Raw genomic sequence first — 25,392 nt, forward strand, 5'->3', positions numbered from 1 at the left:
GAGAGGCCACCATTGACATTCTCGGGCCTTAACGATGTGGATGGATGCTTTTGTGCTTTGATACTCGATGGAGAAGACGTCTCTCTGCATCTAGGCCAGGCACTGGGGTCTGGTGTGAAGCCTGCCCGGCTGTGGGACATCTATGGGATTTACCCTCGTCCAGGGACAGGACTCGGTGGAGATTCATGCTGGTGAAGGGAACCTGAAATATGGCACTAGGGAATAATTATAGGGATCAGGCTTGTAAAAATGCAAAAAGTACATTTCCGATTTTTTCGTCCAACAAAGTGATACAAGGTATACGACATTCACAGCTAGCAAAGCGTGGAGCTTGTATACTTGTCACAACTTTGTCTGTGTGTTCGAAAATCAAGCCTGAACAAAGCTTCGGCGAAGGCTCTTACTACAAATGTTTACCAAACCCTCTCGGGATCACGAAAGAAGCTCACCCCATACATCAGCACAGCACCTGGCAATTCACAAATGGGAATGGAAGGCAAATACCTTACAGTAAAGAAGTGTAAGTGAACGAGAGTGTGACACGAAGGAAACAGAAAGCAGGAGGAAACAGGGTCAGAAAGAGATAGGTAGAGCAAGTTTGGGAGAGATAAAACAGATAGAGAAAGACAAAAACAAGAGGAGGACAGGACAGAGAGCAGAGAGCGAGAGATAGGGGACGGGAGGAGAGTAGAGAGCACATGAGAGACAAAAGTGGGCAGAAAATGGAGAAATAAAGAGAGAGTAGAGAACGAAATAGAGAAAGACAAAGAGGGAGGGAATGAAAGAGACAGTGAGAATGAGACACGCACAAACAAAGAACGTCTGAGAAAGAGAGAGACAGAAGGGCCAAATAGCACAAGAGATATAGAGAAGCCTCAGGGTCGGAGGAAGGGGGACAGTCAGAGAGGAGAGTTTCAGAAAATGACAGAAACAGCTAGAGCGACGTGAAAGAAGGAGCGAAAAAGAAAGAAAGAAGGAGAGGAGAAGGGGACGTGAGAGCAAGGCACGTAGAGATATTGGTAGGCAATGTTCGGAGTGAGAGGAAAGAAAGAGACAGCAAAAGAGAGAGAGGAGTAAGATATGAGCCAGGAACACAGAAATATGGGAGAGAGAGAGAGAGAGAGAAAGAGAGAGAGGGCGAGATTGAGATAGAGAGAGAGAGAAAGGGAGGAGGATCAACTTGCTACTTACTGTTATGTCCAAATTTCGAATGTCTTCCACACTTGTTAAGCACAACCAGCATCACCGACAGGAACAGGCAGGCGAACACAGCCAGTCCCACGGCCACGGATACCTGTGGGCACAGAAACCTGTCAGCACCGTGGCATACTGGCTTATTCAGCAGATCTGCAATTTGACATCAGTTCTTACATATGCCTCGGCATTGCTTCAACTGTAATAACTATCAAAAGCCAAGCTGATGGGGGCAGGGAAGGCACTAAATGTGTAAGATGTGAACACCACCATATGTGGCAGTAGAGACTGCCCAGCCGAAGGAACAGAGAAACCCCTAGACTGCTAGAGTATAAACCCACCTGCACTCTAGTACTTGCTTACTAGCCGAAATAAAACATTAAGCATACCATGGAACAGGGCTGATGGCCAAAAGAATGTATTCACCACATTGGCACTGATATGGAGGACAAAATAAACATATTGACAGGTAAGAAAGTCTAGATTTTCTCTATATAACTCAATGCGGCACATGGATCTTCAAGTTATAGATGTTCAGTTGGGAATAGTAAATCCTTTGATATTCTGTCCTCAATGTCCTTGTACATGATACTCTGGGGGTCGATATTTAGCAGTATAATCGCCAAAGACTTTCCCGGAGTCGTTAGTTTGCGCGGGGAACATCACTTACAACGCATTTTTTACAACGCACAACCATTACATCGCAACCATTACAACGCATACCATTACAACGCATTGCGCTGGGGGGCGCTCTAGGATAGGGAATATATTTAATTTACTATCCAACACCTTCCCTGCTATCCACGGGGACTGGAGTTGGAATAGTAAATTAAATAATTCACTATCCAGCGCCTAAAAGCATTATGCGTTGTAATGGACTGCGTGGTAAAAACCGCGTTGTAAAGGCATGCGATGTAAAAGCATGCGTTGTAGTGACACCAATCCGTTTGCGCAGTTGGTAGATGGATAAGTCAAACGGGATAGCTGAGCTTCTTAGCGATACAAAAGGTATCCATTGATTGGAACTAAATGATGAGCACTTTGGGTCTTGCAGTTAAAGTTAAGTCAAGTCTTACAGTAAACTACTCATCGAACTAGCTGAGGTTAACACCCTCTACACAGGCTGTTAAATGCTTAATTCCACCCACAAATGCCTTCATTTGGTGTTAGTTGTCCATTCCACACTAATAGGACAGAGCCAGATGCATGGACAGATATGGGAAACAAGTCTATTAGAGTCAGCCCGTATAATTTCCCCTATCTAGGTGGAAAACTATGCAAATATGTCCTTTCTGCTGCATTTCCAGTCATTTTACTCTCATTAGGTACAGAAGGCAGTCAAATAACAGTAGTTAATGCCCGCACTATGAGCACGCTGATTAACGCAGCTCTTCCCAGCATTCAATATAGGGGGCTAATTGAATGTAATACCTGCAGAGAGCTCATGATTATTATTAGCACATTAATGCAATGACAGAAGACAGGCATGCTTTGTGTGGACAGCCACCGTGTGTGTGTCACTCCTGCTACTCACTCCAAACGTGTGCTCCTCCACGGCTTCCACGGTGTTCCCGTTGGTGCTGTTGCCTCCGCCTAATGATGGAAAACAACAGGAATAACCAATGGTCAGATAAAACAATGCCCTGAAATTCAATATCAAGCTCAAACAAGATGGCCACTTGCCCAGGTTTGTTAGTAACTGGATGATGTCAAACACAGCTGAGATCAAATTGGGGATTCATTTAATTTGTTCTAAGAATGTAGACACAAATGTGAAGTCCAGCATTGTGATTGCATTTCTGATTTTCCCTGAGAATACACAGTCCTATTAATACAACTTCGGGCAGCATGGCTTTGACCGACAGAGTGCTTAAATGAATTGTTTCTTAATGCACTTGCCATATCAAAAGCAAAGCTGATGGAAATTATATAGAGGAATTGGGTTCCCGATTGTATTACCCACTTTTGCGTCGCGCTTACCAAATGCACAAATTGCCTGTAATATATTTGGAAGTACCTCTGCTTGGTCTAACATTGTGCAGAGCTCACAAACCCAATCCCAGAGGCTTAATGAAATGACTTGACAGTAAGTGAGAAGCAATCAGAATACGTTGTTCTCAATAGAAATGGGTCTTCCTCAACTTCAATATGCAAGCAGAGGGAATATGAAAGAGAGCAAATGCAACAGAGGAAATGTGCACACATTGCACTCTACGCACAACAACACGCAGAACCTCGTGTACTTTAGTTATTATTGACCAGAGGTAAAATTGGTCTCTGTTTGGAAATTTGCCCAGTTCGCCGGTAGCCTCTGTCGTTAACATGGACACAGAAGGATGTATTTGGAAAACGTAACTACGCACTATTCATAGGGCTTTAAGTGGGCCGGGTCTTGCTGGTGCTCAGCACCGGCAGTTCTAAAAATCAGGTGCCGAGACGGGTCCCTATCGGGATCTCCATTTTTGCCCTCAATCTTAGGGTGAAAAAATAACATCTTATACTCTGCAGCAGTGCCACCCTTTACTGCCTTTGAGGTAATCTCAAAGAGACTGGTTATAGTTGTTTCATAGTCTCATCATGTCAGAACTGAAGAGCTTTCAATGTTAGAAACAAAGCTGTAGTTGTTGCTTATATATATCATGTGCAACTAACAACCAATGGCAGAGCCAATAGTCCAGGCTTGTTGTAGGTGTAATGTCACTTGTTGTTTAATATATCTGGATGCAATGACAAAAGCAGCAAAATACCAAGGGGCGGCACACTATGCTAAGCACAGATTTTAGCTCCTGTTTTAAGCCACACCTTAATTACATCGGCCACACCCCTTTGAGAGACCCCGCAGTTCTTTCATCCCACTTAAAGCCCTGACTATACCCATGAGATGCAGAGCATATATGCAGCTGTGAAGAGTGAAATATGCTGTTTATCTCCATTGTTGAGCACTTGGGAGAAGGATGTCAGGCAGACCCTCGTTTGCATCATGGTGCCCCTCCGCACCCTCAAGAGTGCTGATAAAAAACATATTGCTTGCAGTGGAACTGCATCTACGCTTAATATCATTTTTTATTTTCACATGGGGATATTTAAAGAAAGGACATATTAAAAGGAAACAGAGAACAGTGCAATAAGTTAACATCTCAATATAAAGACTTTGTGATTAATGGCCCAATTATTTTTCCTGTAATGTGATTGCAACCTGGAACTTGTGCTGCACGATGCAGAAATGTCTCAAGTTAGTCAGGGTCTATTACAATAATTATGCGATATTTAACTTTTACATTGTAGTAATAATTGTGTGCAAACCCCTTTATTAGTACAATTGTTCCCAAGAAAGTGTCTTATTGGCCCACATTTATTTTCACTCTTGCATTGCATACATTTTTATTGTACATTTATGCTGCATCTGTTGCACAGACAGCAGGGTTCCTAACTGATAATTCATGGGGATTATGTCGTAGTATTTAAATATTTACTATAATTTACAAGATTAGATAATGTCCACAATTTGAGAATTTAAATCAAAAGAAGGTTTAAAAAGAAACTAACATAAATTAAAAAATAAATTAAAGGAATTGTGCATTATAATAAAAAATGAGAATAACAAGGCAATCGAACCTTTAGCCACGGGCTTTATTTTCATGTCCCCAGAAGCCATCAATAGCATTGTATAGCTGTGAAACACAGTGACCAGACAACTCGTGTATCATCTATACAATTAATGGTTCTCTTTCCAATCTGAATGTGAATGAAATAAAATTGTTCCCAATCTAGTTTAAAAAAAGTTTAATATACAATTGGAATTGGCGTGTGTGCGGTGTTTTACAATGTCTACTTCTGAGATTAATAGGTTGGAAATAAAAATCGAAAATCACTGGAATAGGGCACCTAACCCAGTGGGAATGTAGTGGTGTGAAGTGTGCACATTGAAAGAATTTTGAAGTATTATTACAGAGCTACAAAACAAGTCGGAGATATAATCTCTATTATACAGTTCAAATAGCTACAAGAATAATTACATGGCATCAATACTTACTGGCGGGAGACAATGACACTGTAAAGACAAGGAAAAAAAAAGAAAAGCATTTTAATCTGTGAAACACCATAAAAAAAATTTCACAAAAGGTGTCAATCAGACCGTTTACACATTTCATCAGTATCCCTTGGAGTAATCCTTCGTCTGACCATCTCTGAAAGTATGGCTTATTATCACAAGGTATATCTAATATGTAATGCCTTCGATGGGCAAGTTAAATGTGGGATTTTAACAACCATTATAATATACTCTTCATGTTTAAGTTCTCTTTACTTTGTCACATGATGTCCGTGACTCTCTTGATTTTAGAAATATTTTTGTTTAGGTGCAACTGTGAAAGCAGGGAGTGCCACACCCGTTTGACGCTCCTTTGGGCCTGTTGTAGCCCATGTGAGAATGCGAAAAAATGTGCAAACACCCCATGAGGATTACAATCCTTCACCCCCTCAAATAATCAATAAAAACAGAAAGAAGCACAAAGTTTTAACAAAATACTAACCCCGGGCGTAGTGGCCCTAAGCGGGGTGCGACGGAGTTCAAAACAAACCCCGCACACTCCGCGTAGCTCCGCTACACACTACCCGCCTCCCACCCGCCCAAAGACGTTTTATTACTCTTTAAGTTAAAAAAAAAGTACATTATTGGTAATAGGGCGGGTGGGAGGTTAACTCCTCTCCGCCGCGGAGTGTGCAGAGTTGTGAATACTCTGCGTACTTCGTGGATCGCGGTGTAGGCAAAACTCCACACACTCCGCGGGTGGAGCGGAGTTCTACGCCCACCCTTACAAAATGCAACTGATCACTTTAAAGAGTAACATGATCTCTCAGAAGCAAATCGTAGAAAATTGCTCTTTGCACATCCTCAAAAACCCAGCATCTAATTGTTGATTAATGATTCAGCCAAATATGTTTTCTCAAACTGTACAATTCACTAAAAACAGGGATAATAAGTTGTCATCAAAGTAAACTAACCATTGGCAACATAATTTCGTTTTTTGAGAGGTGGACGTTGTGTGGACGTCACAATTAAATTCCTGTAAACTGTACATCTCAGTAGGATTGTGTTAGGGAAAATCAAAGGCAGAATATCGAAGAGTCGCAATAGCGTGGGCTGGACATTGTGGGTCAAAATATTAAAGAGGAAAATGCACAGAATGAGGTATGGATTTACTATTCTATACTCTACATACCTTAGATATATATATATATATATTCAGTCCCACAATGCAGTATAAAACTAAGGTACGCTGTGACGGCAAACTGCGTAAATAAAAGGTGTGGCAACAATTAACAGGAGACTTCAGTGCTGTTCTGTTGAGCCCAGGAAGAAGAGGCGCCATAGCCTCGAAACGCGTCGGCTTTTTCAATTATATGCGAGGTGACAGCCTGGAGGGGAGGAGTGCAGTAGAGTGACCTTATCGAAGCGTGAAGGCGCATTTGTGTATATATATATACATATATATATATATACACATATGTCAATTTCTTTTACCAAAGAATGCATGTGGAGTTAGATATAGAAAATCTATCACAGATTTCTATCGGAATTTGATCAAATAATGAAATCTACTTCAATTTTTTTACTTTGTATTTCAACGACTACTTTTGACCAGCATTTTTAAATTTCATCAGGAATGACATGAATGGTTGAAGAATCACAACAATAACTAAAAACAATCTAAATCCATGAATTCATAGAAAAGGAAACTATGATTGGTGGCAGCATTGTGATTGGTCTGAGCTCTGTGTTTTGGCGATCAGACACTGACTGGGACCCTGGGCATGATCTCCACACAGGCTGTAATGCAGCCTACATGGAGAACATGTGCAGTAAGAAAGACTATTTGTCGGGCCGGCCAAGCAGTCATTGAACTCTTATGAGGGTGCTACCACTACACCCCTGTCCCGCCCCTCCTCAAGCAAAGCTGTGCAAGTAGGAGAAAATAAAATGATAATAACACTCGTTATTATCATTCTATTTTCCATTTATTTCCCTGCTAAAAAGCAGTGGGGCAATGCTCCTCCGACTTAGTGGAGGAGCCGCCACTGTCCAGAGCTGTTGCATAGCTTTGATAGTGCAATCTAGTGTTTTTAGATTCAGAACAGTATTCAACAAGAGTATTAAATAGGAAATGTTGTGGGGGCTAAAAAACCAAGGTCTAAATATCATGAAGGTAAGTATAGGTTTACTATACTTAATTTCACACATATGTACAGTGACAATACTAGTATATTGTCAAGGTATGTGGATGTGGAGTTAGGAATAATAAAATCTCTACTTAGATACATACACTTACTTTCTCCCTATTCCTCCATATTTATACCTCAATATTGTGTCCTCGCAATTTTCTTCTACTTGATATTCTGATATGTAACCTTCAGGACAACTTCTACTTTTCTTTGGGAAACATGACTAGTACAGTTTTGTACAGTCTTTGTGGTTGTTTGATACGTTTTTTTTGCTATGTTTAGAATCACCTATATTGAATTAGGATGTGTGATTTCTAACCTAGAAATTAGTGCACAAGACTGATCCAACATTAAATATATCAACGGAAGAGCTCCTCTCCTTTGTAGTTGACTTCATGGTAAGTCACTATCCGTTACTCCCCATTGACTTTTCTTTGAATACCAATGGAAACTATAGCACTCTCTTATTCATATACTTGAAAATTTAAAGCACCACAAATGTAACTAAAATGATGAAGAAAACTTTTTATCCTACCAACAATGGGCTCCTCCGGGTTAAAGCTGAAGGGGTTGTCCATGAATCTGCCAAACACAGTATGTGACGCAGATCCTAAGAAGTTTCTGACCACCAGGGTGTAGTTGCCGTTGTTGACATGAGTGGGCTTGTTGAGCAGGAGGCAGCCATGCAGAGATGTGGTGTTCTCGCTCTCCTCCAGGATTTTTGTGTAGATGAAGTCGTTCTCCCGCAGGGCGGTGCCATTGAACTGCCACTGGATCTGCGGGCGAGGGTTGCCATCCACAGAAAATGGAATGCACCAGAAGTGCTGTGGGACAGCATCCTGAATACTTAGGATTGTTGCAGGGACTGGGAAAAGCAAGACAATGTTTTAGAGCATTCTAGACCACTTAATGGTGAGTTATGTTCAAGGTTTATCATGTATGTAGTAGGAGCAACAGCAGAAGTATTATTTGTACAGCATTTCATACCACATTTAGGGGGATCAAATTGCATTTTCTGATAGCTAGCATGATAAATGATGACAGGCTTGGTTTGATGAGTTTTGAACTTTCTTTATGCATGTGGGAATAATATTGGTGTCGTTGGTAAGTGAGCTCTGTTGTGCTTTTATCGTGCATTGAGTCACACTACGTATTGGATATGCCTTGTTCTGCTGTAATACTGCCTTGCTGGTGTTGATTGCGGGGGCTTATTGAAGATGTTGATGCATGAATTGCAACTCATTTATGATGGTTTAGTCTTATCTACAAGATACTATTGTGAAAGTAGAAGATCTAGAGTGTCTAGGATTTTTTTAGCCAGCGATAACTGTAACATAATTGTGTTGCTTCAATTCATATTAGAATTTATTTTCACAAACCTGAACTTTGGGTCAGGCTTGCCTTTCATAATATATTTGGGAATGCTAATTTCTTTCAATATTCATGTAGAATTGTTAACCAAATTGTGTCATACGGCTCACACTCTATCAATAAGATAGTGCGTTTGGACAAAATAAACGTTAAAATTGTGCGAAACTGAGTCCACGCACACCATCAGGATATATTGGCCTTGTCCTGGCTAGCTCATAGTGCACCATCCCGACCTCTAACCTTACAATGTACCGGATGGTATGTGCAACCTCGGAAGATGACCACCCTGACTCCCCAAGGAAATCGTGGAAACAGATCTGTCCCTTTCATTAGTGACTCATGCATGACACAAGAAGTACTCAAATTGGCATTTCAAACATTTATTGAAGCTATAAGATTCTTGTGTAAAATACATGTGCTGCAATGACTGTTAGAAGGAAAAAGAACAGAGTAATCAGTGTTACGAGAATGGTAAAGAAGATAGATCAACCACTGGACTATTCCATTGACTAAATGCATACATATATAATCATATATATACTCCTACCTAGTGCTTCCTAACCTAATGGGTTGAAGGGGTGAAAATCTGCCAGAACACCTTGGAGTGATCTAACTCCCCAGTTACCTGTGGGTATTTTTAATCTGGGAGCCCGTTCTTGTGGAGCAGGCCGGCGACCTTCCAGGTAGGTAAACAGAATAGAGCCGGGTTGAAAATCCGACCTCTACAGTGACAATGAAATGCTCCACTGTATAAACAAAGGATTGTGTTGTTTATATAATAAGCTTCAGCCATGTTACCATGCTGGAGCTCTAGTCAGTTTGTCATTATTTATTCTACCGTTGCAGGGCTGTCGCTAAGTGGAGAACAACAAACATCAACTTTTTGCGAAGTGAACTTAAGCCTGGTACAGAATGTTCATGGCCCTGATAATATGCCTACGAAGAAGTTTAAATGTAAGCAAATCCATTTCAGAGCATATTATCCCATATGGGCGCGGAAACAAATGTGTGTTGAGAGTCAGCGTTTAAGAAAGATGTCAACTTAAAACGTGAACATGTAAAATGCTGGTGTCACAAGCCCAAGGCCTAAGTAACCACATAACAATTGCAACAATGCTTTTGAATTAAAATGTTTGATAAACTGCAGGTGCACATCCCAGTTTCACAATCTATGATACACTTCTGCGCCAGAACAAAGGTACATGGCATTAGGAGTGTTGAAAGACTTCACCGTGAAAGGTCTTAGCAGTAAGGGAAGCAATGCTGTTAAAGAGAGCATAAAACTCCTTTAATCACCTTCAACCACTTTGTGAATCCGAAAGTAGAAAACACAGGAATAAAGGATATAAGGCTATGCCAGTAAGTATCATGGTAATGAGTAAAGTCATCAATTATCAACACAAACATTGGTAAGGACTTTCCACTACAACGTTTCCTGATTATAGAGTCATTATTTTGATCCAAGAGCATATATTTTGTTGGTAAACTCAACAGTTGCTCGGAGCTTGACTAAAAAGGAAAATACCCCCAATGGAAGCTCTTGCAGGGTGATTTGGACCAGGGATGTCAGGGGATTTATTCTCAATCCTAGAGTTTGCCTTTGTAGCTAATAGATAAAGATGATTATGTGGGAATGTTTAGTGAAGAGTGCACATTATTCTAGAATATGCTGTAATAAAAGTCCTGAGATTGAGGGTGATATAATCTGGCGTGACAATCGGGGACTACATAATGTCTTCATTTATTCGAACCACTCTCCTTGCCTTTCTAACATTTGCTATGGAACCACACCAATCCTATCATTCTTAAGAGGTTCTTTCTTTCACTTCTATGACTTATCATTAAATATGTCTCACTATGAATGTTAGAGAAAGACTAGTGCAAAGTAGAAAAGCAAAGCTACGAAGGCTGAAGAGATATACTGTGATGTTACAGAAGTGCATTGTCATGTACTGAATTTCTTGCCCCCTATACAGGTTTGTGAGTCCTTGCTTGATTAAATACAATTCTCCAACTTTAGTGGCTTCTAGATGCATAGTTCTGTTGGAAAATCTTAATTTTTCCATAAAGGTCATTCTGCTCTGGATAAAATGTCCTTGTCTTGGTAACTGGCCATGGTTCGCTTTTAACAACTTCATTAATATACACTTTATTTCTCAGATTACTCAGCACACTTGCATATAACAGTCAGAATTGCTTATGATTTACTTTACTTAAAATGAGTCTTTATTTGCCTTCTACAGCTTCCTAAACATAACCAAAGAGGCCTGTCCCAGGAGGAAATAATTGAACTTACACAGGACATTCAACTGTAGAATGCCCAATGTGGGCCCCACAATGTTTTCAGCCATGCAGACAATATTTTGCTTGTTGAAGCTGGAAGATACGTTGATAAGCTGCAATATGATCTCCATCTCCGGCTCCTCGGACCTCTGCAATACAGTGGAGATTAGACAAAACAATTCTACAGATTATTATCCAGTGAAATTCATGCTCACAGGTATAGATTCTCAATTTCTCTTCTGCAGGGACATTTATCTTCCCTGACAGACAAATTTCAATGTTACTAAAGATTTCTAATTTAACAATGATCTCTATGCCTCCAGTGATTACTTTGTTAAAAAAACATAGAAGTGAAAACAAATGTTTTTTTAAGAGCCTGTTACCAGTATTGCCAAAGTACTGGTGGTGTTACAGGAAGGTTGCCAAAACATGACTAAATATTTCCAGTATCTTGATCCCATTCTTGCAGATTTCATTACAAGACCGTAGGTTATCAGTATGCATAAACCTTCTTGCTGACCAAACATGCATCCCTTTAAGAAAGAACATACATTAAAGTAAAATATTTCATTCTTGAATCATAGTACAGGATATATATCCATGGCAACAACCACCTTCCTCTTTTATTAGCTGCTCCCTCAAACAGATAGGTTCTACTTTTTTCTCCTGAATATTTGCTTAGTGTTTTTAAACACTCTTAGATTGGGTTATTGGTGCTACACATGTAGTTTAAATACATAGAGGTCAGTGGAGCTATTCCAGTGTATTGAGCAACCTCTTATTTCTGTTTCAGTCATCCATTTGCATTTAAATTTGCAGTATTCTCCTTCATCCTTATAGATGTTTTCCCATTAATTTGTTTCCTGTTAGTGGCGCCATTCTATGAGATAGTGGGGGTTTTGTTAGCCACTTGTACAAGTTACAGGTACTTACACCGTTTAACAGAACTCTTTGAAAGAGGCACAGCCTGGTGCTCACGCCATGCCCTTTCAGCAACTGCCAGCGCAGCCTCTCCACTCCCAGAAGGCCTACCAGCAGCTGGTGCCTGGGCACTTGGCTGGGAGGAGAAGGGGGTATTTATCTGCTGTGTTACAGGCAAACCACCACCCACACTTCGGCTCTGATCACAGCCCAGATTACAGCCCAGGCACTTACTTTTGGTCGGGCAGTGGCTACCATAGCTCAGCAGAGGCTCCTTCTGATGCTCCTCAAAAGGAGCTATTGAGTGTGGTTTTTTCCAGCGACCAATTTCCTTTGGGCTGAGTTCCCATGGAATGTTGCCATAGTTATGCCGCTTTAATTAGCAAACACTGATTAGGTCAACCGCTTTGCTCTTGTTTGCTTGCTGATCAGCTGGTCCTTCTCCCCACCCCAATTTCCTCTGACTGCCAGAGTGCCCACCCAAAAAAAAGGGCAAGAGAGACACAGAGATGAGAGGATTTAATATTGTATCAATATATCTAAGAGGAGGAGGAGTGCTCCTTCAGAGGAGGATGATTCAGAAAAGGGGGTGGTGATGAACAGAGTGTCTGAATTAAGCAGACCACTCTTACCCAGTCCAAAGATCAGGGCTTGATCCAACACCGTTTTTTAGCTCACTGCACCATCCCAGCTCAGAACTTGGCTATATGCAAATTAGTCTGACCCTGGCCCAGTGCATCATGGGAACAGGGCAGACCAAACTACCAAGCCAATTCTTATACTGGGAAGGAAACAAGCTACCGGGGACCAGTTTCTGGCATTTCAGCCGTCTTCAGTATAAGAATTGGCTTGGTAGTTTGGTCTGCCCTGTTCCCATGATGCACTGGGCCAGGGTCAGACTAATTTGCATATAGCCAAGTCAGACTAATTTGCATATAGCCAAGTTCTGAGCTGGGATGGTGCAGTGAGCTAAAAAAACGGTGATGGATCAAGCCCTGATCTTTGGACTGGGTAAGAGTGGTCTGCTTAATTCAGACACTCTGTTCATCACCACCCCCTTTTCTGAATCATTTTTGTCCACCATAAGCGTGGAAGGGTATACTCAGATGTGAGTCCCTAGCTCATTGCACCATCAGGATTCAAGCAAGCCGGGCCGAAGACCGCTGAAATGCCAGAAACCGGTCCCCGGTAGCTTGTCTCCTTTCTGGTGAAGAATTGGCTTGGTAGTTTAGTCTGCCCTGTTCCCATGATGCACTGGGCCAGGGACAGACTGATTTGCATATAGCCAGGTTCTGAACTGGGATGGTGCAGTGAGATAAATAACGGTGATGGATCAAGCCCTGATCTTTGGACTGGGTAAGAGTGGTCTGCTTAATTCAGACACTCTGTTCATCACCACCCCCTTTCCTGAACCCTTCAGAGGAGGAGCATTTCTCTATTTCTGATTAGGATAGACCCACAAACCCCAAAAAGGGTGGCAAGGCTCTATGTAAAACAAGACATCTGGACAGACTCAAGAACACTGGGTCAAGGACAAAGGGGGAGGAAACCCTGTCCTCAATGTGTGGTAGCCGGAGTGTTACAAGAGACTGAGGTAACCACAGCGCTACAAAAGACACTGGTGTCCGTTGCAGCACAAGAGAAAGTGGTGTCCTTTACGGCACAATAGACCACCAGGACTCCTTTAGCCTGGATATGTTTGATGTCTATGATAACGAGAAGGGGCTTGATAAATTCATGTTTGACCTTGATGAGGGCGCAGATGCCCTTGACAGTCTAGATAATGATTGACAAGACACTTCTACAAATAGACCAGTTAAGGATCTTTTTGTGCCAAGACATGCTTAGCCCAGACGCTATGAAATACCCTTGCAGCTCTGAGTTCTGGCCACTAACTCACAGCACGAAATGTATTAAGCAGTGGGTTAAGAGACTACTTTAGAGGCAACAGCGTAACCTGATGCGGACCGAATGCCCCAGACCACTCATAGATGACAAGGCATGCCAAACGCCAAACTTGGACCCAGAATTGATTACATTGCTGTTTAAGTCAGGTAAGGACACAAGAAAGTGCCTGAAACGATGTCAAGACCAGCTCTTGGATGTTTTGGGCCCTTTGGCCTGAATACTAGACATGGCACAGGAGGCACATGCCAATGACTCCGAGATATACATAGACCTCCTTAGAGACTGGAGCCAGAAAGCGGTCTGCATGTTGAATAATGCCTCAGCCAAAAGAAAGAGACTCGTCCTTTTGAGTATGAGTCCAACGCTCAAACAATTGAATAATTGAGAGGTAGAAGGGATCTTGTAAGCCTTCTATTTGGACACAATTTCATTAAATTACTGGGTAAATATGTGTCAAACTTAACGACCAAACCCCAGTATAATTTGAGGCATGTATTCGGGTCACTTGTTTTTGGAAAGGCTAACAGGAGGTGGCTGGCTGCTGGACGAGGACTCAAAAGGTCCCAATTATACTCACACCTGAACAATACTTGGTCTATCGCTACTTCAAAAAGGAGGGAATCTATCTTCTACAGGATACCCTACAGGAAAAAGACTGGTTAGTAAAACTAGGCCTAAAGGATGTGTATTTCACAATCCCCATGGCAGGGAGTTCCCAGAAATACCTCCGGTTCAGATGGAGAGGAGTGGTTCAACAGTTCTGTTGTCTTCACTTCAGGCTTTCCACAGCTACGTGGTGTTTTACCAGGGTTTTAAGACCCATGGTGGCCTTCTTGAGGTCGGAGAGGAATTTGGCTGATAATATATTTGGCAGCAGTTGTCGGTGCAGGTAAGCACGGTGGGGTGGTGGGGCGGGGCAGGATGGAGGGGAAGTCAACAGATAATGGAATAGGGAAAATATTTAAATAAATGAATGCTATTCCGTCATCAGTCGACATCCCCCCGCCCCACTGCGCTTACCTGCACCGACTGCCGATGATATTTGGACTACAGTCTGTTGATGAGACAGGTAAAAACAGAACTACTGGTTCAGCTGTGTGTAACAAAGGAACTCTTAGAGAGAATGGGTTTCATTATCAACGTATCAACGTAGTGAAATCAGTACTGGTACCAAGTCTGTCCTTGGAGTTTTTGTTTTCACGTGGATACTCTAAAGTCCCGGCTTCTTTTGCCTCAGAAAAAGATAAAGAAAATAAGGAAGAAAGTGAGATGTATTTAAAAAAAAGAAATTGTTACTCTCACAAACTTAGCGAGGACCATTGATATCCCGTCCTCTTCAATCCAGGCTATTTCGCCATGTCCTCTGCATTCCAGGGCCCTCCAGAGATTAAGACTGTTGATTTATGCAAAGGTGTTTGGTATCCGGCTTCAATAGGATTGCCTCTAGAGGCTTGTTCAGACCTGGAATTTTTGTTGAACAGCCTAAAGTGTTGTAATGGCAAAGGCAGACCATTATTGTTGGCTCACCATAAAGCCCTTTAAAGAACAAACATACGTTATACAGTAAAATATTCCATTATGGAATCATGGTACCGCATATATAGCCATGGCAACTACAATCTCCCCCTTTCATTAGCTGTTCCCTCCTACAGATAAGTACTACTTTTTTTCTTCTGAATATTTGCTTAGTGTTTTTAAACACTCATATATGGCTATTGGTGCTATGTATGTGGTTGAAACACATAGATGTTGATGAAGCTATTCCAATGTATGGAGTAAGGTCTTATTTCTGTTTCAGGCGTCTATTTGTTTTTAGGTCTCGCCTGTCGATGCGCATGCGCATCGAGCAAGCGAGACTATGGTGGCTTATCCACTCTTTATCCAACTTGCAAGGAATCGTGGCGATTCCTTGCAGTGCACGAGAAATTTAAGCTCAATGCGCATGCGCATTGAGCTTAAAAGCGCGTGCACATGCCCCCAGCCGCCTGCCTTGCCTACTCTCCCAGCTGGTGCCGCTCCACCCCCTGAGGCATCAAAGGCTTTCACGGCCGGCCGGCCATGCTTTCAGTTTCACGACGGGCCGGCCGTGTGAAGTGCATTTCAAAGCCCGCTCTCCCTGCTCCGCCCCCTGCTCCGGCCGAGACGCATTTCTCCTCCCTCCTCCCCCCTCCTGGGTCAGTTCCAGTCCACCTCAGCCCAGTAGTTGATGTACCGCCATCATGGAATCCCACTGAGTGCTTGTGATAATTCCTTGCTGCTATTTTCTTTTCCCTAAATTTCAGATTTATTTTACTGAGAAATTCATAAGATCATCCAAAAAGAGTTATTTGAAAGAAAAAAAAACGGTATAACATAATTATCACCAGCAGTTGTATTTTCGTCCTGGAGTTTTTATAACTTGCATCATGCTCATGTTCGTTTGGTTTTTGTTTGTACTTGTATCTCGTTAGGTGATAAGTCCTTTTTTAATTTAATTTCCTTTCGTGAAAAACCTGCACAAAAGCACCACAACCCCACCTTAGCTCGCCCATTTTGCCGCTTTTCCTGCATGTCACGCTCGGTCTTCCTGCTTCCTATTTGTTTGTTTCCCTCCGTTTCTTGTTGCATCCTTCCGGTGACGCCGCCGGTTCACGTCAGTCTTTTGCCGGGCTCCGCCACGATTGAGGGGCACGTGCTGCACCGCGGCAGATGCCGGTTTCTTCCCTCAGTGGGGTTTGAGGCCAGTGGTGATCCACAGAGGTCAGCCAGGGTGGTCACACTCCAGTGACAGTTACACAGGGCTGCGCTATTATCTTGTGTAATCTAATTCCTGGCTTTGTAATTACTTGGAGGTTTGCCACTTTGCTGCGTGGAGAAGTCAGAGCAGTGAACCAGTGAATTAAACTCGGACACCGCTCGACAAGTGAAGCGTGGCCGCCGGCTTGAATTTCTTAGTAGGAAACTGCGTGGGAACAGCTCTGCGGACGTGTTTATTCTGTGCTTGTCGTTCGGGGAAAGTAAGTTTGCATCTGTCACTGGTTCTTCGCGTCAGCCACCTCTGTCTCCTTCTCATAAACCCATGCCAGCCTCGTTACATAGCTTCCTACAGTGCAGACCCTGTCAAAGCAGGCTTGCCACATTGCTTCTGTGTACGTGTAGCACACTGGCAGTAACACATTGTGGTTGCAAGCAGCCAAATTGCTGTTTTGGTTTTGTAGACATTTTTCATTGTTCTCACACTTTTATCAGATACATTTTGAGGCTAAAAATAAACTGATTGTTTTGGACGTCATGGGCTATTGTTTCTGATTTGTTCTGGTTCAGCACTGCTGAAGTGCGAGATATCAGTAGCTTTTTCTTTTTTTTTTTTGCAGATTGGTACCACTGTCTCTGCCTCATGTACCTTCTCATATCTTCTCTAACACAAATCCTCAGGCACCCCCTGTCATTTCATCACATATCTATACTTATGACGACTGGCTTGACCATAATGAGGTGTGTAATTACTATTCTAACTCCATGCACACTTTAATAGTAGGGTATGCTATAAAGCGCACCAAATCAAATGTAACTCCACTTTTAGTTTTTTGATACACTTGCTTGAAACACACTTGTGAGACATGTCCTCATAACACACCGGTCATCACAAGAGTTTGTCTGGGTCTGTCAAGGTTAACCCATGCTATGAGGACTGAGCCAGTCCCCACAATGTGGGATATATATATATACCCCCTCACCCTCCACCCTCACTCACCCTCAACCCCTCACCCTCACACCCTCAACCCTTCACCCTCAACCTCTCACTCACCCTCACTCACCCTCAACACCTCAGCCTCACCCTCACTCACCGTCACCCTCACTCACCCTCAACCCCTCACCCTCACTCACCCTCACCCTCACTCACCCTCAACTCCTCACCCTCACTCACCCTCACCCTCACCCTCACCCACCCTCACCCACACTCACCCTCACTCACCCTCAACCCCTCACCCTCACTCACCCTCAACCCCTCACCCTCACCCTCAAACCTTCACCCTCAACCCCTCACTCACCCTCACTCTCACTCAGCCTCAACTACTCCCCCTCACCCTCACTCACCCTCAACCCCTCACCCTAACTCACCCTCACCCTCACTCACCCTCAACACCTCACTCGCCCTCACCCTCACTCACCCTCAACACCTCACCCTCAACCCCTCACCCTCACTCACCCTCACTCACCCTCACCCTCACTCACCCTCACTCACCCTCACTCTCACTCACCCTCAACCCCTCACCCTCACTCACCCTCACTCACCCTCAACCCCTCACCCTCACTCACCCTCACCCACCCTCACCCTCACTCACCCTCAACCCCTCACCCTCACACAGTGCAATAGGTCTCAGACCATTTCAGTTAGAGCTTTTAGAAATGTTTATAGCTTTTTTTATTTGTAATTCTTTAGCATTGGCTACAGGAAACAAAAATGCTAAACATTTACAAAAAAAACCCATAAACAATTCTAAAAGCACTAACTCTAATGGTGCGAGACCTATTGCATTTCCAATGCTTGTTAAGTTTGCAGTATGTTCCTTCATCCTTAGGGATATTTTCCCCTTTTTTGTTTCTTGTCATTGGCGCCATTCTGAGAGATTGTGGGGATTTTGGTAGGCACTCGTACAAGTTACAGGAACTCACACCGCTCAACAGACCTGTGTAAAAGAGGTGCGGCCTGGCACTCACATCACACTGTTTCGGCAACTGCTCTGCTCAGAGACTTAGAGGGTCATTAGGATGACGGGCGGACTTAGTCTGCCCGCCATCCTATTGGATTATGGGACCACCCGCCATAAGGGTGGAGGTCCCGTGGGGGGTATTAGGATGCGCCCGCCACAGTGGCGGGCGCATACTGCATTTTTAACATTGTGGCGGGCGGTGCTCTCAGCACCGCCCGCCACAATGCTAAAAATGCATGTGATGCATTTGCATACACAAAGCGGCAGGCACCGCGCGGTGCCTGCCGCATTGTGTATGCAAATGCAGGGGGTACCACAAGAACCCCCTATGTGCACCCCCCACCTCACCTTCACCATGGGGGCCCGCAGGGGACCCCCAAAGTGAAGACTGCCTGCCTTTCCATGGCGGTATTGCCGCCACGGAAAGGTATTCCCCAAAGCCCATACTAATATGGCTGGCGGTGTCTGATAGATACAGCCACCATATTAAACCTTTTCCGCCCGGTCGCAAGGCGACCGGGGCGGAAAAGCAGCGGACGGTATTTCCGTCGGCCGCGGTCCCCCCCGCCATAGTAATACGGCGGGGGAAATGGGTGGCGGGCGGGTGGCGGGCGGACAAGGATGTCGGGCAGATCGCCACCGCCCGCATGGCAGTGGCGATCCGCCCGACATCCTAATGGGCCCCTTAGCGAGGACCATTGGTCTCCTGCCCTCTTTGATACATACTATTTCAGCAGGCTCCCTGAATTCCAGCTCCCTCCAGAGATTAAAGCAAGATGTTTAACGCACAGGTCTTTGGTATGCGGATTAAATAGGTCTGTTTCCAGAGGCTCGTTTGGACCGTGAATGGTGTTTGAACGGTCTAGAGTGTTTGAACGGCAAAGCAAATTTTGGGAATGTGGCAGATTTTATATTAGAGAAGATGCCAGTTCTCTGGGCTGGGGAGCCCGCTTGAACAACCTAGAGACAGGGGGATGATGGTCAAGTCTAAAAAGTTAATTACACATAATTTGCTTAAAATTGATGGCAGGGCTGAAGGGTTCATGGAGTTTCAAAGTTCATTTGGCAAACAGCACATTCCTGAGTCACATGGATAATGGCTCAGCAGTCTTCCATATCAATCACCTGGGAGTTTCGAGGTCAAAGAAGTTAGCAGAAATAGCGAGGGACCTTTGGAATTTCCGTTGGAAACACAAAATTATTCTGACAGTGGGTCACATTCCAGATGAGCAGAATCTGTGCGCAGATTGGAATTCTCGTCTCCTCAGGGATTTCAGTAATTGACAGTTGAACCCTGAGATTTTCAAGAAAGGTGAAGAAGTTTGGGCCTGTTACATTTAGATCTCTTTGCCAGCAGGCTCACACGCCAGGTGTCAAGGTTTTTCAATTAGAGATCAGACCCAGAAGCTCTGGGTGTAGATGAGTTTGTTCAGGATTGGAAATTGGGAAAGGCTTATGCCTTTTCTCCATTTGCCATGATCCAGAGGGTACTCTGGAAGGTTCAGAAAGAGAGGCGCACAATAGTGCTGGTCACCCCCTTTTGGACTGCAGAAGTTTGGTTCCCAGTGGTGAAGAAACTTGCAGTGTAGCATCTCCATCTTATGCCAGTACATCAGGGTTTACTGATAGGCTCAGATGGGGAACAGCAGCATTTGGTGATAGAAGGAAAGCTGGACCTTCTTGTTTGAAAAGTGTCTTATAGAGTATCCTCCAGAAAACCTAGAAACTTCAAGGACTGACTTGGTACACATACTGAGTTCTCTACGTTGATAATGAAACCCAGGCTCTCTAAGAGTTTGTTTGTTACACCTAGCTGAACCAGTAGTTCTGTCTTTACCTGACTCATCTACAGAACGCTGTCCAAATATATTATCAACCAAATTCCTCTCTCCCTCAAGAAGGCCACCAAGGTTCTAAGTATGTTGGTAAAACACCACAGAGCAGAGGAAAGCCCAAAGGGAAGACAACAGAATTGGTAAACCGCTCCTCCCCACCTGAACCAGAGGTATTTCTGTGAACCATCTGCCATAGGGATCGTGAAATATGCATCCTTTAGGTCTAGCTTGACTAACCTGTCTGTTTCCTGTAGAGTATCCCATAGAATATGAATTCCCTTCATCTTGAAGTGGTGATAAACCCAGTATTTGTTCATGTCTCTTATGTTTATAACTTGGCGCCATCCCTTGTCCTTCTTTTTCACTAAAAACACCGCACTTACAATCCCATCATGCGAGTCTACTACTTTTAATATTGCACCTTTCTGAAACATGACTCAAGATTTCCAGTATTTTTATGTCATTGTTGCAGATTCTCTTTCACCCAACTTCCTCCCTTTCTGTATTTTCATATTCTTCCCTTCCTCCTCCTTTCTCCCTTCTATGGCTTTCTCTGACTTGCTCTAGGTTGAACTTTGATGTTGAAAATATGTCCCCTCGGTCCCCAGTAATGAGGTGCCCACTGCCCGCAACCATCGGCACAAAGGGTGTCTAAAAAGATGTGGGTATTTTCGCCCAATTCATAGTGAACTTTAAAATTATATTTACTGAGTCCTATCATTAAGGAAATCCATCAGTTTTTTTTCTGACAGTGCCTCATATATGTGAAGCCATGTTACCTTGAAACCATAGTCTTGCAGTTTTGAGTAATTCTATCAGTCTTTCTATCATTTGCTTTTCTCTTTCTTTTCACCATTGTGGTCTAGTTTACTTGTCATAACGCTAAATAATACCTGGGGGTCAAAGAAGGTAAGTCATTCAACATGGATCACAGAACCAATATCATGCAGATAACACCAGTGAGAGAACAGCATGCACACTAATTTATGCTGGCCAAGTCAAGACTCAAGAGCATATGGAGAAAAATATTCCCATCAGAAGCCACACTGTACCGCCCTCTTTCTCATCATTTGGGTTCTCCTTACCCAGGAGACAAAACGGCCGGTCTGATGTTACCGTGACCGATAGATGTGGCAAGTGGGTAGTATGTGTTGTTACAAAGAATGGCTACTGAAGAAAAGCAGTGTATAGTGATAGGAGTGAAATAGTGAGGGGTTATACTAAAATTAGGTGAATCGGGTAGAAAAACAAATTTTATTAGTATCTCCCAATCCCTAAGGTTAAAAAACAAGTGTAAGTGCGGGTTTGGAATAATAACCGTACTTAATGGTGGTCAACATGTTTCTGCATCTATAGAAAAAAGTTTCAAATGCATTCTTCAGGACCTTATGGTGTTAAAACTACTGCTTTATGTGAAAAGTAATAAAATGATATCACCTGAGGATTCCAGGTAATGTGTTCAACCATATACTGTTACCGCATCATACCAAACGGTATTGGATCCAAACAGAAAGACAAACAAACAAGAAAGAAAAAGGAACATGAATGTATCATATTCACGTGGTTTTTGTCAAAGTTAGAACCACAGTGCGATCGTTGCGCATTCACACATATCAGGAGGTGAATTCTAATATGGACACTCACCCATACGTAGTGGTTGAGAAGCTTCACCCCACCTGGCTGCGGCTCAGGTTTATGGAGCACTGCTCTAGAAAATGAGTCGTTTTTTGAAAAGAGTTTAAGTAAAGGGAAGAACAATTATGGCTCAATTGCTCCATCAAACAGAAAGTGGTTTGCTTAAAAGTAACCTTGCTTATACCGATCCCCAACAATCGGATGTTTAACTACGTTGCTCAATTTAAAACTCAATGTGCCGCGTAAACGTCCAGTGGTGTAAAGAACATATACACGAGCTGGACTCGGAATGTGATCATTTCCGACTTCAAAGGTGTCTATGAGACTACAATGTTGCTCAATTGAAGGCGTCAGTCTACTAGACTTTTTCACAAGCCAGGCTTGGAAAAATACTCAATGCGGAGTTTCAAAATGTGTATGAGACGGACTACCTGCGCTGCCTGTCTCATGCGTTTAGATTGACGAATATCGTTAGACGCGTGCTAACTTGCATGACGCGAGCATGGATGTGATGTAGCGCAATTTAAAAGCGTCAATCCACTAGACATTGTGACAGACCAGGCTCAGAAAAATACTCATTACGGATTTTAACAATGTCTATGAGACTTACTGCCTGCACTGACTGTCTCATGCGTTGAGTGACGAAAATTCGTCAAACGCGCGCTAGCTTGCAGAAATCATATAGCCAGCTCACCTGACCGTCGGTGTCTCCTGACAGTCGTCCGAGCTGTCTGGGGGGGCACCGCTTGTTGCAACGAAGAGATGTTTATGCGTTCGCTCTCAGTCAATGGAATCACATGATCAGATGCGGTCATGTGATTCGGGGAGCGCTGGGAAGTGTAGTTTCAGAGTCGATGTTTTCGAAAACAATGCTTTGGAGATATAACATTGCGCTGAGTGGATTGTATTCGTCCATGAGACGCTGTAAATGTGTTATAGGAAAACAAATTGAGAGTACTCATTGGTTTTACAATGGGAAATGGTATTAGGAATATTTAAAAAAAAAAAAAATTTTAAAAAGAGTTATAGCACTAGGTGACCTGTGTTCGTCCATAGGACATTGTAAATTTTTTTTAAAAAAAGAGTTATAGCACTAGGTGACCTGTGTTCGTCCATAGGACATTGTAAATGTTATTATTAGGGGAAACTGTATTAACTAACAGGAAATGGACTCTTACTGATGTACTTGTTTGTAGGAGTGCGTATTTGAGTATTCTAAGCCTTAAGCATAGGTTATGTATACGGTGTTTTAGTATATACCATAACCAGCTGCAAGAATGTTATACTAAGGCAGACCAAATTTAAGACTGTGAGTACTGAACAGAATGAGAAACTGGTCTAGAGGGACATCCAGGGTATTGGCTCATTGAGTCCCTCTTTGTCACTATTTAATCTGTAGACCCATTTCTGTTCAATCTTGAATAGAAAACGACTGATGTCAGTACAAAGTTCGGGAATTTGTGGTTGTTCAAGTACTGTCCAGCAAAATTCATCAGGGCCATGTCCTTTCTCCAAGAAGTGTGCAGTTAGGCGAGTAGCCTGTTTCCGACATCGTACTGTGCTCTTATGTTCTTGTATTCGTGTCCTTATTTTTCTTGTAGTCATGCCAACGTATCGGAGTTGGCACGGGCATGTTATCAGATAAATGAGGTTACTACTATTGCAGTTAGTAAACCTAGTTTGTGTCCATGGTCTGTTTGTCCCTATGTCAATGCTGGTGGATTTGCAAGTCTGGGGACATACAGTGCACGCCCCACAAGGATGATGACCTACAACAGGTGGCAGGTCCCACAATGTGCCCACTTGTCTTGATTCTTTGTTCCGTGGACGTGTGTGGACTAACTGGTCCTTGAGATTTTGTCCTCTCTTGAAAGCAAAGATTGGTAAAGGGATATCATCGCCTCCAGATTTTAAAATTGACCAGTGTTTTTTAATGATCTTTTGTACTTAGTTCGATCTGCTGTTAAATGTGTTCACGAAGGCGATCCGATTGGTTTTTTCTTTTGGAGGATGTATCTCAAGTAAAGACTCTCTGTTATTATTGGATGCCCTCTTTTTGGACTGACGGATGATCTTCTTTGGATAGTTCTTCTCACTCAATTGTATTTCCAAATTCTGTGAGTGGATCTTAAAGGCCTCTTGGCTGGAACAGTTCCTTTGCACCCTGAGAAACTGGCCAAAGGGTAAGTTATCTCTTAGTGCCCGAGGGTGGCAGCTGTCGTATCTCAAGAGTGCATTCCTGGCCATCGTGAAGAATGCATTTGAAACTTTTTTCTATTGATGCAGAAACATGTTGACCACCATTAAGTACGGTTATTATTCCAAACCCGCACTTACACTTGTTTTTTAACCTTAGGGATTGGGAGATACTAATAAAATTTGTTTTTCTACCCGATTCACCTAATTTTAGTATAACCCCTCACTATTTCACTCCTATCACTATACACTGCTTTTCTTCAGTAGCCATTCTTTGTAACAACACATACTACCCACTTGCCACATCTATCGGTCACGGTAACATCAGACCGGCCGTTTTGTCTCCTGGGTAAGGAGAACCCAAATGATGAGAAAGAGGGCGCTACAGTGTGGCTTCTGATGGGAATATTTTTCTCCATATGCTCTTGAGTCTTGACTTGGCCAGCATAAATTAGTGTGCATGCTGTTCTCTCACTGGTGTTATCTGCATGATATTGGTTCTGTGATCCATGTTGAATGACTTACCTTCTTTGACCCCCAGGTATTGTTTAGCGTTATGATATTGTGTTTGGGGTGTGTACCTGGTTGGTCGTTAAACCTGCCCTTAGACCCTCCTCTCATTGTTTGTTGTGTATGTGTCTAGTTTACTTGTCCATTGTGGCAATAATCTAAGGCTTCTACTTTTGTGGAGTGAGAGTACATCAAACTTACAATTAAATGTACGACTTCCCTGGCCATGTGCTGCTTCATGTAGACATGTTCTTTGTGAGTTTCCAAAAATAAATGAAAAAACTGGGTGTGAAGTGATTTGATTAACCTTTTTTTATCAGTTTTATTTCACAATATTCATTAAGTGCAAACTTTTGCAAGGCAAGCAGTACAAAGATTAACAACAGACATGAAAAATGCAGAACACATACCATTACTTATCCTAAAGTTAAGCTGTGGAATGGAATTGACCTAGAGAAGCACATTATTTTCCAATAACATTTTTAAAACAAGAATTTAGGTCTTGCATTTTCAATAGGTCTTGCATGAAGATATTGGCATTGTAAATGACAATGTTTTTTATTTATCTGTTTTAATAATTAACACATAAATAAAAGGCATTGTCATTTACAATGTCAATAGCT

At 42.8% G+C, this 25,392-nt stretch overlaps 1 protein-coding gene across 1 annotated transcript in view; it reads right to left on the reverse strand.

Annotated features, from left to right (window-relative positions):
* Nucleotides 1-25,392, reverse strand: part of NTRK1 (neurotrophic receptor tyrosine kinase 1) — a 342,566-nt gene that overhangs the window by 91,945 nt on the left and 225,229 nt on the right. The window contains exons 7-11 of the mRNA XM_086945321.1: nucleotides 11,084-11,219; nucleotides 7,952-8,281; nucleotides 5,228-5,245; nucleotides 2,729-2,787; nucleotides 1,192-1,294 (exon numbers count right to left, since the gene is read on the reverse strand). Of these exons, the coding sequence (XP_086801447.1) occupies nucleotides 1,192-1,294; nucleotides 2,729-2,787; nucleotides 5,228-5,245; nucleotides 7,952-8,281; nucleotides 11,084-11,219 (646 nt within the window). The remainder of the gene's footprint in view (nucleotides 1-1,191; nucleotides 1,295-2,728; nucleotides 2,788-5,227; nucleotides 5,246-7,951; nucleotides 8,282-11,083; nucleotides 11,220-25,392) is intronic.

Source organism: Lissotriton vulgaris, chromosome 12 (assembly GCF_964263255.1).
Source record: "Lissotriton vulgaris chromosome 12, aLisVul1.2, whole genome shotgun sequence".
Classification (NCBI taxonomy): domain Eukaryota; kingdom Metazoa; phylum Chordata; class Amphibia; order Caudata; family Salamandridae; genus Lissotriton; species Lissotriton vulgaris.